This window comes from Trypanosoma brucei, chromosome 4 (genome assembly GCF_000002445.2).
Source record: "Trypanosoma brucei brucei TREU927 chromosome 4, complete sequence".
Taxonomy (NCBI): domain Eukaryota; phylum Euglenozoa; class Kinetoplastea; order Trypanosomatida; family Trypanosomatidae; genus Trypanosoma; species Trypanosoma brucei.
The window spans coordinates 711,009-723,697 of NC_007277.1; the positions used below are offsets into that span (position 1 = coordinate 711,009).

The window sequence follows — 12,689 nt, forward strand, 5'->3', positions numbered from 1 at the left end:
ATATTGTTGTTGTTGTTATTGTTATTTCGTTTTTGTTTTATCATTTACACGTTTGGATGCCGTCGTTGCGGTTCGTATTAGTAGTGACATTTGTGCTGCTGTATTTGGTGGTGGGCTGGCGGTAGGGGAATCTGCATTGAGAAGGCTTTAATTAGTACTGTGTTCGTCATTTTTCCTGTTATTATTATTATCATTATTATCATTATTATTATTATTACTATTATTGTATGTATCTTATGTGTGCGTGCCTTCATATGTCCGTTTACAAATACTTAAAAAAAATCAGAGGGAAGTGGGAAGTGGTCCAAACAGGTTCAACTAATAAGTGATGGCGGAGGAGAGTGTTTGAACAGAGAAGGGATAACATAGCAACCGTTCTAGCTCATATAACATCGGTGTTGATTTCTTTTCGGTGTGCGTGTGTGCGTGTTTTGTTTTGTTTGTTTGTTTGTTCTCTTTTCAATTAAAACGGTAATCCCACAGTAATATCTTGCATGTACATATACACGTGTAAATGTGGGTTTTTTTTTGTCCCTCCCCCTCCCCTACCTTGGCCCTTGCTTCCCCAACCGCCAGCCTCTGGTACAGAAAATATGAGAACATTAAGGTGAAGGAAAAGGGTAGGCAGGGTTGTTACCGTTTAAAGAGGAAAAAAAAACTAGAAGAGATAGGGATAGGGATATTACTGTCCGTCACTTTTCTTTTCATTCTTTCTTGGTCTTATCATTTTCTGTTCCTTCATTTCTTTTCTCTCTCCTTCATTTCTTTTTTCTTTTTTTTTTTATTTTTATTTTAACTTTATCTTTCCTCTCACTAATGGTGGTGAAATGGAGGAAAGCGGGAGAAGCGGTTGGTTTCGTCGTTGGGGTTTCTTTTCCCGCTCAACAACCGAGTAAAAGTTACATTCATGCACGCGCAGGCGTGGAGCTTTTGGCGCCGCTTCCTTCTCTTCCTTTTTTTTCTTTGTTTGTGTGTTGTTGGTGTCGTTGTTGTTGTAGTTGTGTTCTATAATTATTCGTGCAAAGTGCTCCCATTAATATCTGGACTTTATGTTATCCCCTTTTTTTTTCTTTTTTTGCCCTCCCCTCACCTCCCTTTGCTCTCTTCTCTTCCACGCCTTTTCTTTCATACACATATGCACTCTTTTGTGTTTCCCCTTTTTTTTTTCATTTTATTTAAAGAAAGAAATAAAAAGAATCTTTTTCAAACCCGTTTGAACCATTTCTCATTTGGTGTAGGGCTGAAGTCAAGGCCTGCTGAACGCATTAGTTTGCTCGGGGAATTGTTGTGCTGCATTTCCACCACTCTCTTCCCTTCTCTGAATAGTACCTTCCCTACTATCATATTAATTTATATTTATTTATATTTACATATAAATAAATCTGTTGTTGTTGCCATTTGTGGGGGTGTTTTTTTTCCCCCCCCCCCCTCCCCTCCTTCTTTCCTTTTAAAGTTGTTGTACACATTCATCTTTTCTTTTTCTTTTTTGTGCGTAGGAAATAAAATTTTAACAAACAAACTTGCTCATACACTTACGTTGCCTCCACAAACACACACACACACACTTACATCCAACACCGCAGCAGTGTGTTGCTGCTCTTGGACAGTGGAACCCATTGAAAGGCAAACTAAACGAGTAACTAAAAAGGGCATTCGTACGTGTCAAAAAAAAAACAGTGGAGGAAAGATAAAAAGTAAAGTGGACAAAGCGGGCGATTAGTGCAATCATTGTTGTTTGTTTGTTTGTTTTTTTTTCTTTTTTGCCCCTTAATAAGGCAAAGAGACGCAACAACATTTTTTTTTAAAAACGGTATCACTTGTATTAGAGATATGTTTCGAACGTTACCCTTGAGGTCAAGTATTCGCATGGTGGAGTGCCCGCGCGATGCGATGCAGGGCTTACCACATTTTATCCCAACAGAACAAAAGATACGGTACCTTAAAGCTCTCCTGAAGTGTGGCTTTTATGCTCTTGATTGTGGTTCTTTTGTGTCACCGCGAGCAGTTCCTCAAATGCGTGATAGTACCGAAGTTATCGCTAACTGTTGGAAAACTATGCAAGAGGAAAAGGCAGCGCCTAAGTTGTCTGTTGTTGTTGCATCACTCGCTGGGTTTAAGCAGGCATTGGAAACTCCGGGAGTGAGTGTCATTGGGTATCCGATTGGTTGCTGCGAGCGGTTTCAGCAACGTAATGCGAAAAAGAGCATTGCAATGTCCCTTGATGAAATTAGAAACATAAAGGAGGCCACAGATGCTTTCAATGCGCAACGAAGCTCAAACCCCGTGGCTCCCAATGAAGACGTCAATGGGAGGGAGCTTCTCATTTACATTTCTATGGCATTTGGTAATCCGTATGGCGAGTCGCACAGTATTGATTTAGTGGAAAAATTGGTAGGAGAACTTGTCGCATCGGGGGCGCGTGACATTAGTCTTGCTGACACCACTGGAGTAGCGCAACCGCCCCTCATATTTGACACCTTCACTCAATTACGGAAGAAATTCCCTGATGTAACATTTGCTGGACATTTTCACAGTAATGCGGTGGAGGCGAGAGGGAAAATTGTTGCAGCGTTGGATGCCGGTTGCACGATGATCGACAGCGCGCTGTGTGGTATGGGCGGTTGCCCATTCGCTAAAGATGACGGTCTTGTGGGAAATGTTGCGACGGAGGTGGTGGTGAAGGCGCTTGAGGAGCGTGGCGTCCTCCCCGCTGCTCTCAATAAGGAGCAACTAAAGAAATGCGTCCTCATCAAACAGGAGATTTTTGGTGTGAGCGTGAGAGACATGTTGATTTCACAAACACTGCACGATGAGAAGCGGTTTGCGACGTTATGCCAGGAGCACTTTAAGTTGTATGATGTTAACGACGATGGTACTTTGGATTATGAAGGATTTAGAGATAGTATGATTCATGTCTTTGCTGAATTGGGTGCACCACAGCCATCAGAGGAGAAAATACGCAGCAGTTTCGCGAAGGTTGATATCCAAAATCTTGGGTTTATTACAATTGACGCGTACACGATGGGTGCAAGGCGCTTACTCGTCAAGAGATTGGCTTCCAACACCAACACAACAACTAAGAATGAAGAAAGGGGGGAAGGTGTCGTTGAAGCATCTTCCTGCTGAGCATTCTAAAGGTTTGGTTTTTTTTTTCTTTTTATTATTTGTTGTTGTTGCTATTGTTTGGTTTTTCTTTCCCCCCCCCCCCCCTCCTCCCTCTTCAAACTCGTGATTGGGACTTTAGGAGGGACCAGGGGAAGGGAGACGAGTACCGTAATCATGGCTGGTTAATGGCACCTCTATCATCCAGTCTGTGTTTCCCAAATTCACAAATCAAAACCACAGAACCGAAATTATGGGATAACAAAATGAAGAACTTAAGACAATGATGTGATGCAGGATAAAAAGAGGAACGGGGCATGAATGCACACAAACAGAAACCCGTACACACGATGTATGCAATATGTACTGTTTGTAGCAGAAAGAAAAAGAGGGAGGGAGGGAGTGAGTGAGAAAGAGGAAAGGAAGCTGATGGCGCTTCTCCCGGTTCCCTTTTACTCTGTCTTGTATCTCACACTTGATTTCTGTGACCTAACTTTTATCTGCTTCATACTTTTTTTTTTCATTCACTGTCTTCGGTTGGCTCGTTTGTATCCCTCTTTTTCTCTTTCCATTTGTTTCCATTCCTTCTGTCATGTCCTTCACTCCTTTTCCACTCATACGCACGGTCCATCTGCATGCTCATGTGTGTAATATACCGTGTCTCTTTGGAAAGTTCAGTAGTGAAATGTGTTTGATGCAGTTCAAAATGCGCATATCTCTAAAGATCACTTTTTGTTGTTGTTTTTGTTGTCGTTGTACCAATATTTGCAGCATTTATGTACTTGACATTTGCGTCTACTACCTGTTGGTTCTTTGTTCTCTTTACGCTACTTTCAATTTTCCCCCTTTTTTGTTATTATCTCCTTTAGTGCATAAATACACGAAGAGGAAGTGAGGCGGGGCTCATTCCCATTTGGCTCGCATCAGTGGAGACAACTTGTGGTGTTGCTAACGGAACCGTAAGCATTTAGCACCGGAGTTGTTTTGTTTTGTTTTGTTTCCCCCTACACACACACACACACACACACACAGATGACGGCAATTGCGATGAAACGGATTGCTAAAGATCTTAACGTTCTAAAGACGGACATTAGTCGTAGTGCTCCGGTGGTGTCTCTCATTGCCGCTGTTGAAAGTGAAAACGTTTATCAATGGCATATTGTGGCACGGGCTCCAGCCGACAGCATTTACAGCAGTAATAGTGATGAAGCACAGCATAAGAAGAAAAATGCATATCGTCTTTCAGTAATATTCACAGACGATTACCCCGACAAGCCACCAAAGGTAAGTTTCATTACTAATATTTATAGTCCGCTTGTTGGGGAAAAGGGTGATGTGTGTGAGCGACTCACTGAAAAGGATTGGACACCAGACCAGCGTGCAACTAATGTTATTATGCGTGTCCTCAATGAGGTGTTTAGTGGATATAAAAACAATGACGATTATGATTTAAACCACGACGCACGCCGTTGTCTAAAGGAGGAACCAGAGGTATTCGAAAAGCGAGCTCAATGTCCGTTTTAGTTGAAACGCGAAGCACAAAGAAGGAAGAGTGGAAGGGGAGAACAAAAAGAAGCAAAAAAAAAAAAGAGGACGCAGATTTTTTCATAAAAGAACACAAAAAAACTTATTGAGCGAAACGCGTAATTGCCGCTGATGGTGTTTTAATTTTTGCGCCCGCATGCCGCATATGGATGAAGCCACATGTCTTCCATCCAACCGGAAGTTACGGTGTACAATATCGTATAGGTGGAAAAGGAAAAGAAAGGGAAAGTCTTTTGGATATACCGTGTTGTTGTGGCAAACGCATAAATAGACGAAGGCACAGATATTTTCCACCTCACATCGATGTTGTGAAGAAAAGTAGCTTTACATTGGCGTCACATTTCAGTAACCACTTTTTTTTATTATTTGAAACTGATTGGGCGCAAAGGCGGGGAGATTTTCTTTTTTTCTTTTTTGGGGACAAGATCAAAGGATAACAAATAATAAAAATACCACTTCTTCGCCTGTCGGCAATACCTTTTCCGTCACCCCCTGCTACTTACATATATGGTTTCAATGTGCGTTACCGATTTATTTACATTTTATGCGCTGGTGTTTTGTTTTCCCCTTCTCCACATCACACACAACCACACCCTTCTTTTTGTCCTATTTGTCGTTTTTGTTATTTATTTATTTATTTTTTTTTTTACGACCCTGTCCCGTCCTCGCAACCAAAATATTTTTCTCCTCCTCTTCTTCTCTTCTTTTCATACGTGGTACGCAACGATATAATGTTTTTGTTTGTTTTGTTTTGTTTTAGCGAAGGAACGAGACAGAGAGAAGTTGAATCGATGAAATGGAAAGACTGTACCGTAGCCACATTCGCAGGTGCCACTGCCCGTGTGAAGTTAATATTTGCCTTCCGCGCTCTTTCCCCTTATTTGTAATGCAACGAAATGTCATACAATCAAACAGTGGAAGAGGCCTGCGGAGTATTTTGGATCAATATGAGGATTTCAAGCTCATCATGCAGCTTCGCAAAAATGGACGGGGGAATTATTACAGATATCAACAGAAATTGTGGCCATCAGCTGAGGCTTTAGAGAGAGATATGACGGAGAGACTTTACAGCAGCACCGAACGCACTCCCCTCGCGCTTTTGCCGCAACCGAAAAGAGCACCATCGCCTCGCACATGTGTGCTTGAGGGGTGTGGTGCAGCGGCATTGTTAGAAGGAGCGGAAAATGCCGTACAGATCAGTGAGGACCTAAACGACAATCAAAAGGAAGTGAATGAGCCGTTAGATCTCACGGACTCGACGGAAACAATGTTTGCCGAGCTTTATGGTACGGATCAGAGTATCAATAATAAAATCATCACAGATAACGACCTACAGGGGACTGTGCTGGAAGCGGCTCAACAGCGTGCGAGGACTCTCATATTCAATGACCTTCGGGTTAATGAGCTCGCAACTTCTCCAGCAGTTGCGTCCACTAATTCGAGAAGAACAACAACAATACTGTCCGCCAAAGATAAAGGTAGCATGGCGTGGGAGGCGCTCGGGCTCTGCCCCACGTTGAGTAAACAAGTTATAGCTAAATACAGTGCAGCGCCCACGCGACTTCAGTGTCGCCTCCTTCCCGCCCTTCTTCATGAAGATCATAACGATGTATTGTTTAATGGCGTGACGGGGAGCGGGAAAACTAGTGCGCTTCTTCTTGCCCTCTTACAAGCGGTCCGAAACGAGTCTGCCGGACTGAATGTATTTGTTGCTAGTAATGCCATTACTGCCATGCGAGCCCGCGACCAGTTGCAGGCACTCTGTGGGGAACTGGGTGGTGCCATGGTGGACCGACCTCGAGACGATTTCACATGGTTGTTTATGGGCATCTTTTCAGGAGAATATGAGGCGTACTATCGAACCCTTCGCCGTTCCCTGAATAGTGATCACGGACCCGTGCGGATCTTTATAACGACGGCAGACACTTTTTGCCAATTGTTATTCGAAAAGAAAATGGAGTTCGAGGCATTTGGTTATCTTCGCCGTGTTTACGTTGATGATGTGGGTGTACAACTTCCAATGGTGCCCCCTCATGCTCCCGTACACGAAATGCGGGAGAGGCTTCGGAATCCGCTCCCATGCGAACTGTTGCTTGGAACCCTGCATCAACTGCCGGGGCCTCACATTCGATCCATCTTGCAGCTGGGGCTCGTGTCGGCCGATATGGAAACTGCGCTCAAAGATCATTTAAAGTCGTTGTGCGTAAAATTGGAGCGCCACACGATTGTTCTTTCCGCTGTGCGCATTCCCTCAACGATACACTGTCTTTTTAGCTTTCATCTCGCCCACGAGGATGTGTACGAATACGTTGTGCAACTCATCTGGAATGCACGGGCTACGATCCCTGGTCGGGCGGTGATATATGTCCGCTATGAAGACAACATCCTACAGGTGCGCACGAAGCTACGCCAGCTTGGAATGGATGTAAAGCTCTTCTCAGAAGTTTACCATGATGGTGTGTTTCGTGACTCATGGAAGTTTCTCTTGCTACATGAATCAGAGGCGTTTGGGGTTGACTTACCGCTTGTCTCGCATGTCTTCATCACATTTTGTCCCCACAGCACATGTTCCTTCCAGCATATGTGTGGTCGAACCGGACGACTGGGAAATGTTGGTTGGGTGTACACCATAACAGACAAACGTGAAGCAAAGGCCGTGCGTGAGGTGGTCACACAGCTGGAAGTTGATTTTTGTAGTCACGTGGTTGACAGCAATCTTGCACAAGTGCCACCCAGCGATATGGACCGCCTAACAAAGGAGTTTGAGCTATATGGGTTGGATCCGCAGTATGCAGTGAGGCAACACTACGTTGTCCAGAGTGAGAATCCAGACATGGCGTACCGCAGTCGTGAGTTCTTTAGTAAGCCGGCGGAAAAGCAGTTCCAGATGGAGGACTACACGCCAACGCCGGTGTTGCATAGGCGGTTCGTTAACGCAAAGAAGTTGGCTAAGGACGTGGAACGGGACCCTTCTGTGGCACTCACCTTACAGAAGGAAGGATTACTGAACAGCAAACTTGCTCCAACGAAAAAAATGAGAAACCTTCTCAACAACAAGAGCCGAAGCTTCAATGCAGCACTTTATGGTATGAAGAGTAATAAATAATGGATGTCCATGAGGTTACCAGCACCATTTTATCTTCCAATTCTTCTGTGTGAGGAACGTTCAATTTGCAAGGCTACCGGCGAATCCGAGCCTTAGGGATATTAAAAAATAAATGTACGTTGGGCATGGAATTCTATGGTTGTGTGTAAAGATGGCTCGTCTCATTGCGGAAACTGATGTGATAAGAATGATTCTTTTAGGTCGGGGGGGAGGCCGGGAGAAGTGGTTGATGATGATATCCCTCCTGTGAAAGTGCGGTCGTGTAATTGTGCGAATCAATAAACAACACTAATAGTGTTCGCCATGATGTGTTCGACTTTTTTTTTCTTTCTTTCTTTTTTTCCTCTGCGCTATCATGAATTATGGTCGAACAGCTGCTGTACGGTTTATTCGCTCACTAGCTTGGGTCTCCGCCTTTTCTTCTTTTTTTTCTTGCACATTTTGTGTGGCTCACACCCGCTTTAAATAATCCTTTTTTTTTTTTTTGCTTTCCTGTCATAAAGGTGTACCCGCAGGAGGGTCTCATAGTTGATCACATCTTCACTTTTGAATGACCACTCTATCTTTAGATTCAACAGCGGTACGTGTTGTTGCCCGCTGTAGGCCCCTTCTTCCGAGTGAACGAAACCACACAACCTCCCGAATTCAGATTAACGCAGAAGCTGGGACAATTACTCTTGCCGAAAAGGGATTAGGGGTTGGTCGTTGTTTTACATTTGATCGTGTTTTCCTTCCCAACGCGCAACAGCACGATGTTGCTGAAGAGGTGAGTCCACTGATCAGTCACGTACTCGAAGGATTTTGTGCCACCATTTTCGCATACGGTCAGACAGGTAGCGGAAAGACACACACAGTCGAAGGGTTTGAATACATTCGTAACGGTAGGGGTGGCCCTAAAGTCAACATAGACACAGACCCCGAAAAGCATGGTATTATTCCCCGCGTGATACAGCTCATTTTCGATCGTGTTCGGGAAAAGCAGTTCGCAGATGCTAACACATCATATCACCTTAAGTGCAGCTATTATCAGATATACAATGAACGGGTTACAGATTTGCTGAATCCCTCATCGGAAGCTTCTAAAGGCACTGGTCTAAAGGTACGTTGGTGCCGTGACGATACTTTCACAGTGGAGAACCTTTACATATGTGAGTGTGACCAACCCGGCGAGATGCGCCGTATGTTCTTGTCTGGTGCTAAAGCTAAAGAAATGGGAAGTCATATGATGAACCAGCAATCGTCCCGCTCGCACTGCGTCTTTACAATCCACGTAGAGCGTTCCGATAGCGACATCCCAGGGAATAGTGTGAAGTCACAGCTCACCATTGTAGACTTGGCGGGGTCAGAGAAGCTGACGGCGCTTGACGCCAACCCCTCCTCAAAGCTGACTAAGGAATCTATAGATATAAATACGTCACTTTTTGCCTTGGGAAAAGTGATCACCTCTCTCGCCCAGCGATCAAAGCACAATCAGAAAAACGGTGCGGGGGCTAATCAGTTGCACATCCCCTACCGTGATAGCAAACTGACCAAGCTCCTGAAGCATGCACTAGGAGGAAACTCACTAACAACGATGTTAGCGTGTATCAGCCCATCCGATAACTACGCGGAGGAAACAATGTCGACGCTTATGTTCGCTACTACAGCTAGAACTATTAAAAACGTGCCTTACGTGGCTGAGGACCCTGTAACACAGGTTGTCAATCAACTCCGGAGCGAACTTGGAAATGTAAAGGAGGAGTTGAACTACTATCAGAACCTTGTTGGCAGCAACCTCATCAACAGTGGCCCAACGCGACCACAGCCTATGTACCACGTGCAGGCTTCAAACGACGAGGCCGTTAACGCACAAGTGAATGAATTATCGGACAAACTCCTGCAGGCATGTGATGCCCTCCAGAAAATTATGAGCATCAACACCCAGCTTCGCTCTGCTTTTGACGTGGTGAAGGAGGCGAAAGCAGAACTCGAACGAAGGGAGATGGAGCTAAACGCTGAAAATTTAGCTCTGCGCGAACGTATTGAGATGTTGGAGTCTGTTGTGCTTAAAGAGGACTTGACGGAGTGCTTTGGAAATGGCGCAAAGTCCCAGGAGGGGTATTTGAAGAACAACGGTTACTACTATTCCTCAGCGCGAGCATCACTCCTTACAAATGCATCCGACCCAAAGTCCTGCCACGCACCCACCAGGCCCCACTCCGCAAGCGTGCACGAGTCGCCCGCTCCAACAACAGCTGGTCAAACAAATCCACGGGCTTATGCAGCGGATGGAGCGTGGGCGGCGGAGCGCCCTCCGATTGCCGAAGATAATCCCCGACCAATGACGGGACCTTCAGTGCGCCCGTCAGCGGAGGGTTTTGTGCCCTCAGCACAACTTGCGGAAGAACGCTTACGTGGGGAACAATCAATTAATAAACGAAGAGAAAAGCTGACAAAGGGTCTCGCCGAGTATGCTAACAGATACTGTCAACCTGACCGTTTCGTGAACTATGCGGAATACTACGGAAAGGCCCGCCGCTTGGTAACCACGAACCGTTCAGTTTCTAGTACCGTGGATGATATGAGCAAAACCCTCCGCCAAATCCCAGAGAGCATTGCCAGCACCGTTCCCAACTCACTGAAGACCACTTCTCAATTCGGGATGTTACACTTTGGTGGGAGCCGGGAGGAGTTGGGCGAACTCGAGGAACGTCGGCGGCAGCGTGAGGAGAAGCGGCAGGCGCTCATCGCTCAGCAGGATGCCCTCCGCGGTGATGTTGCGCGCGCATTTGTTGGTATTACTGAAAAGAAGGAACCCATCCGAGCTGGAAAAGAACCATACGAGCAAGGATCATTAGCATCCACGGACACGACCGGGAAGCAAATGCCAAAGTTACCTTCAGCGCAACCTGCCCCCGCAGATTCGGTGAGTCGGCTGAAGGCTTATTTGGAACAAGAAATAGGTATGAGGGGTGAGTTATGAAGAGGATTATGGGCAGCTATAAGACCCGGGGACACATTTACGCACTGAATCGTGGCCGCACACAAACACCGTGTGCACACTTACAACCACTTACATATCGAATATTGCCGGCCCCGGATCCCTGAACCAATGTTCTGCAAATGGGGTTTATGCAGCCGGTATAAGCGGCTAATTGGAGCTCGCTATTATTTATCCCTGGAGGTGGGAGGCAGGCGCGTGTTCGCTAAGCTGATGCGCACAGGCGAAAGGAATGAGTGCGTGGGAGGCGTTGCAGCATGTCGCTCCAAGGAGTGGGAAGGGAAGAGAAGCGGAAAAGAGAAATATGAATTCGGCACCTCATCTCGGGAACTGTTTCGTGCTGTCGCCGTAACCCTCTAATTCCCTGTGTGTTTATCCCGGATTTTGGCCACTCGGTTACCCTTGCCCTGGTGGGTTCCTGATGAGATCCTGTTGAGAGAGAGAGAGAGTGGGGTTCCTGTTTTGTCTGTGCTGGGCTGGACTGCAGATACAATTCATTTTCTTTCTCCTGACTATACCCTATTACGTATTCAGTCCCGGTAATAGTGGGGTTTGCCTTTTATTATTATTATTATTATTTCCCCTTGCTAGATGCCGTCGCGTTTCACGTCATGGTTTTAATGTTCCACTGATGTGCACCTCGTTGGTGGTAGTGTTATTGTTTTTCTTTTCTTTCAAATTAATTCTTCCCCGCACATTTGCTTTGTTTTCCTTGTTTCAGCACGCAGCACCGCATGTACATTTGCGGGCGTAAGTGGGTGCCCACTACAACTTCGTTGGAGAGAGTGAGTTAGGTTTTCCTCCCTTACATACGCAGCTGATGTCTCTCCATTTTCCCCACCTCAGTTGGCTGCTCTTACGGCCTCAACCGTGTCTGCACGTGTATGTGTGTTGAATGCATACCCTTATATTACCGATCGGGCGTAGTGATCTCTCATATATATATATATATATACATATAGGTGGGTGAACAGCGTGTGCATTGTTTCACTGCGTCCCAACACATCCGCCCTTCTTTACTTCATGGCACCTCTGCTTTTAGCACATCATTCTATTAGGCGGTTATTTATCTATTCTATGATTGTATCTGTTACTACATTCTTTTTTTTTTTGTACTCTACTGCCTCTTCCGCCCTTATATAATTCTTCACAATCTCTCCTTTGCAATTATGGAAAGAAAGAGAGAAAACAAAGCAAAAGCTACAAGCGACCATCTACAAGAGCTAATACTACACACTACATATATTCTCAAGTAAGCACTCAAAGGAAACCCTCAAAAAAGAAAAAAAAAAGATATCTACAGTTTGTCATCATGGAAGCTGTCTTCTACGCATTTGCATCCTTCGGCACGGCGCCCACGAAGGAGATGGACAATGCCCATTTCTCCAAAATGTTAAAGGAGGCTAAAATCATTGGCAAAACCTTCACCTCTACAGATGCCGACCTCCTCTTCAACAAGATCAAGGCGAAGGGCGCCCGTAAAATCACCTTCACGGAGTTTAACACAAGAGCTCTCCCTGATATTGCCACCAAGTTGAAGATGACACCCGAGCAGGTGGCTGAAATTCTCACGAAGGCATCACCAGCCTCCAATTCCACAAAAGCGGAAGCTGTTAAGTTCCATGACGACAAAAATCTCTACACGGGCGTCTACAAGGCGGGAGGCCCCACAAATGTGGATCGTAACGCCGGATCCCTTTCAGGGGTTGTCGACCGCCGTGTGGATCAGGTCGATGTGCGTGGCACAACCTCCTCGCAAAAGTAAAACAAAAGAAATTGTAATATGTTATATTCATTTGATATATATATATATATATATATATATATTTGTGGTACTTGTAGGTGAAGGATGAAAAAGGGGATTACGGAAAAGAAACAAAGAAAAAAGTAAAAGAAGAATAAGAATAAGAAGGGATGGAATAATTCTTTTTTTTAAGAAAAAAAAAGAAAGAAAGG

At 45.1% G+C, this 12,689-nt stretch overlaps 6 protein-coding genes across 6 annotated transcripts, besides 14 other annotated features; all 6 read left to right on the top strand.

Moving 5' to 3' along the window:
• Window positions 1-7,885: part of a sequence feature (sequence corresponds to BAC RPCI93-1H19) that runs on past the window's edge.
• Window positions 2-37: a microsatellite.
• Window positions 179-225: a microsatellite.
• Window positions 696-794: a sequence feature (T-rich).
• On the top strand, window positions 908-1,720 carry Tb927.4.2690 (hypothetical protein; the record flags this gene model as incomplete). Its single annotated transcript, XM_839326.1, has 1 exon — window positions 908-1,720. One exon carries the CDS (start codon window positions 908-910, stop codon window positions 1,718-1,720), a length of 813 nt encoding a protein of 270 aa, XP_844419.1.
• Window positions 973-1,002: a microsatellite.
• Window positions 1,343-1,382: a sequence feature (AT_rich).
• On the top strand, window positions 1,831-3,126 carry Tb927.4.2700 (hydroxymethylglutaryl-CoA lyase, putative; the record flags this gene model as incomplete). Its single annotated transcript, XM_839327.1, has 1 exon — window positions 1,831-3,126. One exon carries the CDS (start codon window positions 1,831-1,833, stop codon window positions 3,124-3,126), a length of 1,296 nt encoding a protein of 431 aa, XP_844420.1.
• Window positions 4,082-4,102: a microsatellite.
• Window positions 4,109-4,133: a microsatellite.
• Window positions 4,150-4,626, top strand: Tb927.4.2710 (ubiquitin-conjugating enzyme E2, putative; the record flags this gene model as incomplete). The annotated part of the gene is made up of 1 exon (XM_839328.1): window positions 4,150-4,626. The coding sequence occupies one exon, from the start codon at window positions 4,150-4,152 to the stop codon at window positions 4,624-4,626; it is 477 nt and encodes a 158-aa protein (XP_844421.1).
• Window positions 5,270-5,296: a sequence feature (AT_rich).
• Window positions 5,534-7,753, top strand: Tb927.4.2720 (hypothetical protein, conserved; the record flags this gene model as incomplete). The annotated part of the gene is made up of 1 exon (XM_839329.1): window positions 5,534-7,753. The coding sequence occupies one exon, from the start codon at window positions 5,534-5,536 to the stop codon at window positions 7,751-7,753; it is 2,220 nt and encodes a 739-aa protein (XP_844422.1).
• Window positions 7,886-12,689: part of a sequence feature (sequence corresponds to BAC RPCI93-2H8) that runs on past the window's edge.
• Tb927.4.2730 (kinesin, putative) lies at window positions 8,304-10,715 on the top strand (the record flags this gene model as incomplete). Its single annotated transcript, XM_839330.1, has 1 exon — window positions 8,304-10,715. One exon carries the CDS (start codon window positions 8,304-8,306, stop codon window positions 10,713-10,715), a length of 2,412 nt encoding a protein of 803 aa, XP_844423.1.
• Window positions 11,293-11,312: a microsatellite.
• Window positions 11,670-11,694: a microsatellite.
• Tb927.4.2740 (hypothetical protein, conserved) lies at window positions 12,046-12,498 on the top strand (the record flags this gene model as incomplete). Its single annotated transcript, XM_839331.1, has 1 exon — window positions 12,046-12,498. The coding sequence occupies one exon, from the start codon at window positions 12,046-12,048 to the stop codon at window positions 12,496-12,498; it is 453 nt and encodes a 150-aa protein (XP_844424.1).
• Window positions 12,533-12,560: a microsatellite.
• Window positions 12,580-12,689: part of a sequence feature (GA-rich) that runs on past the window's edge.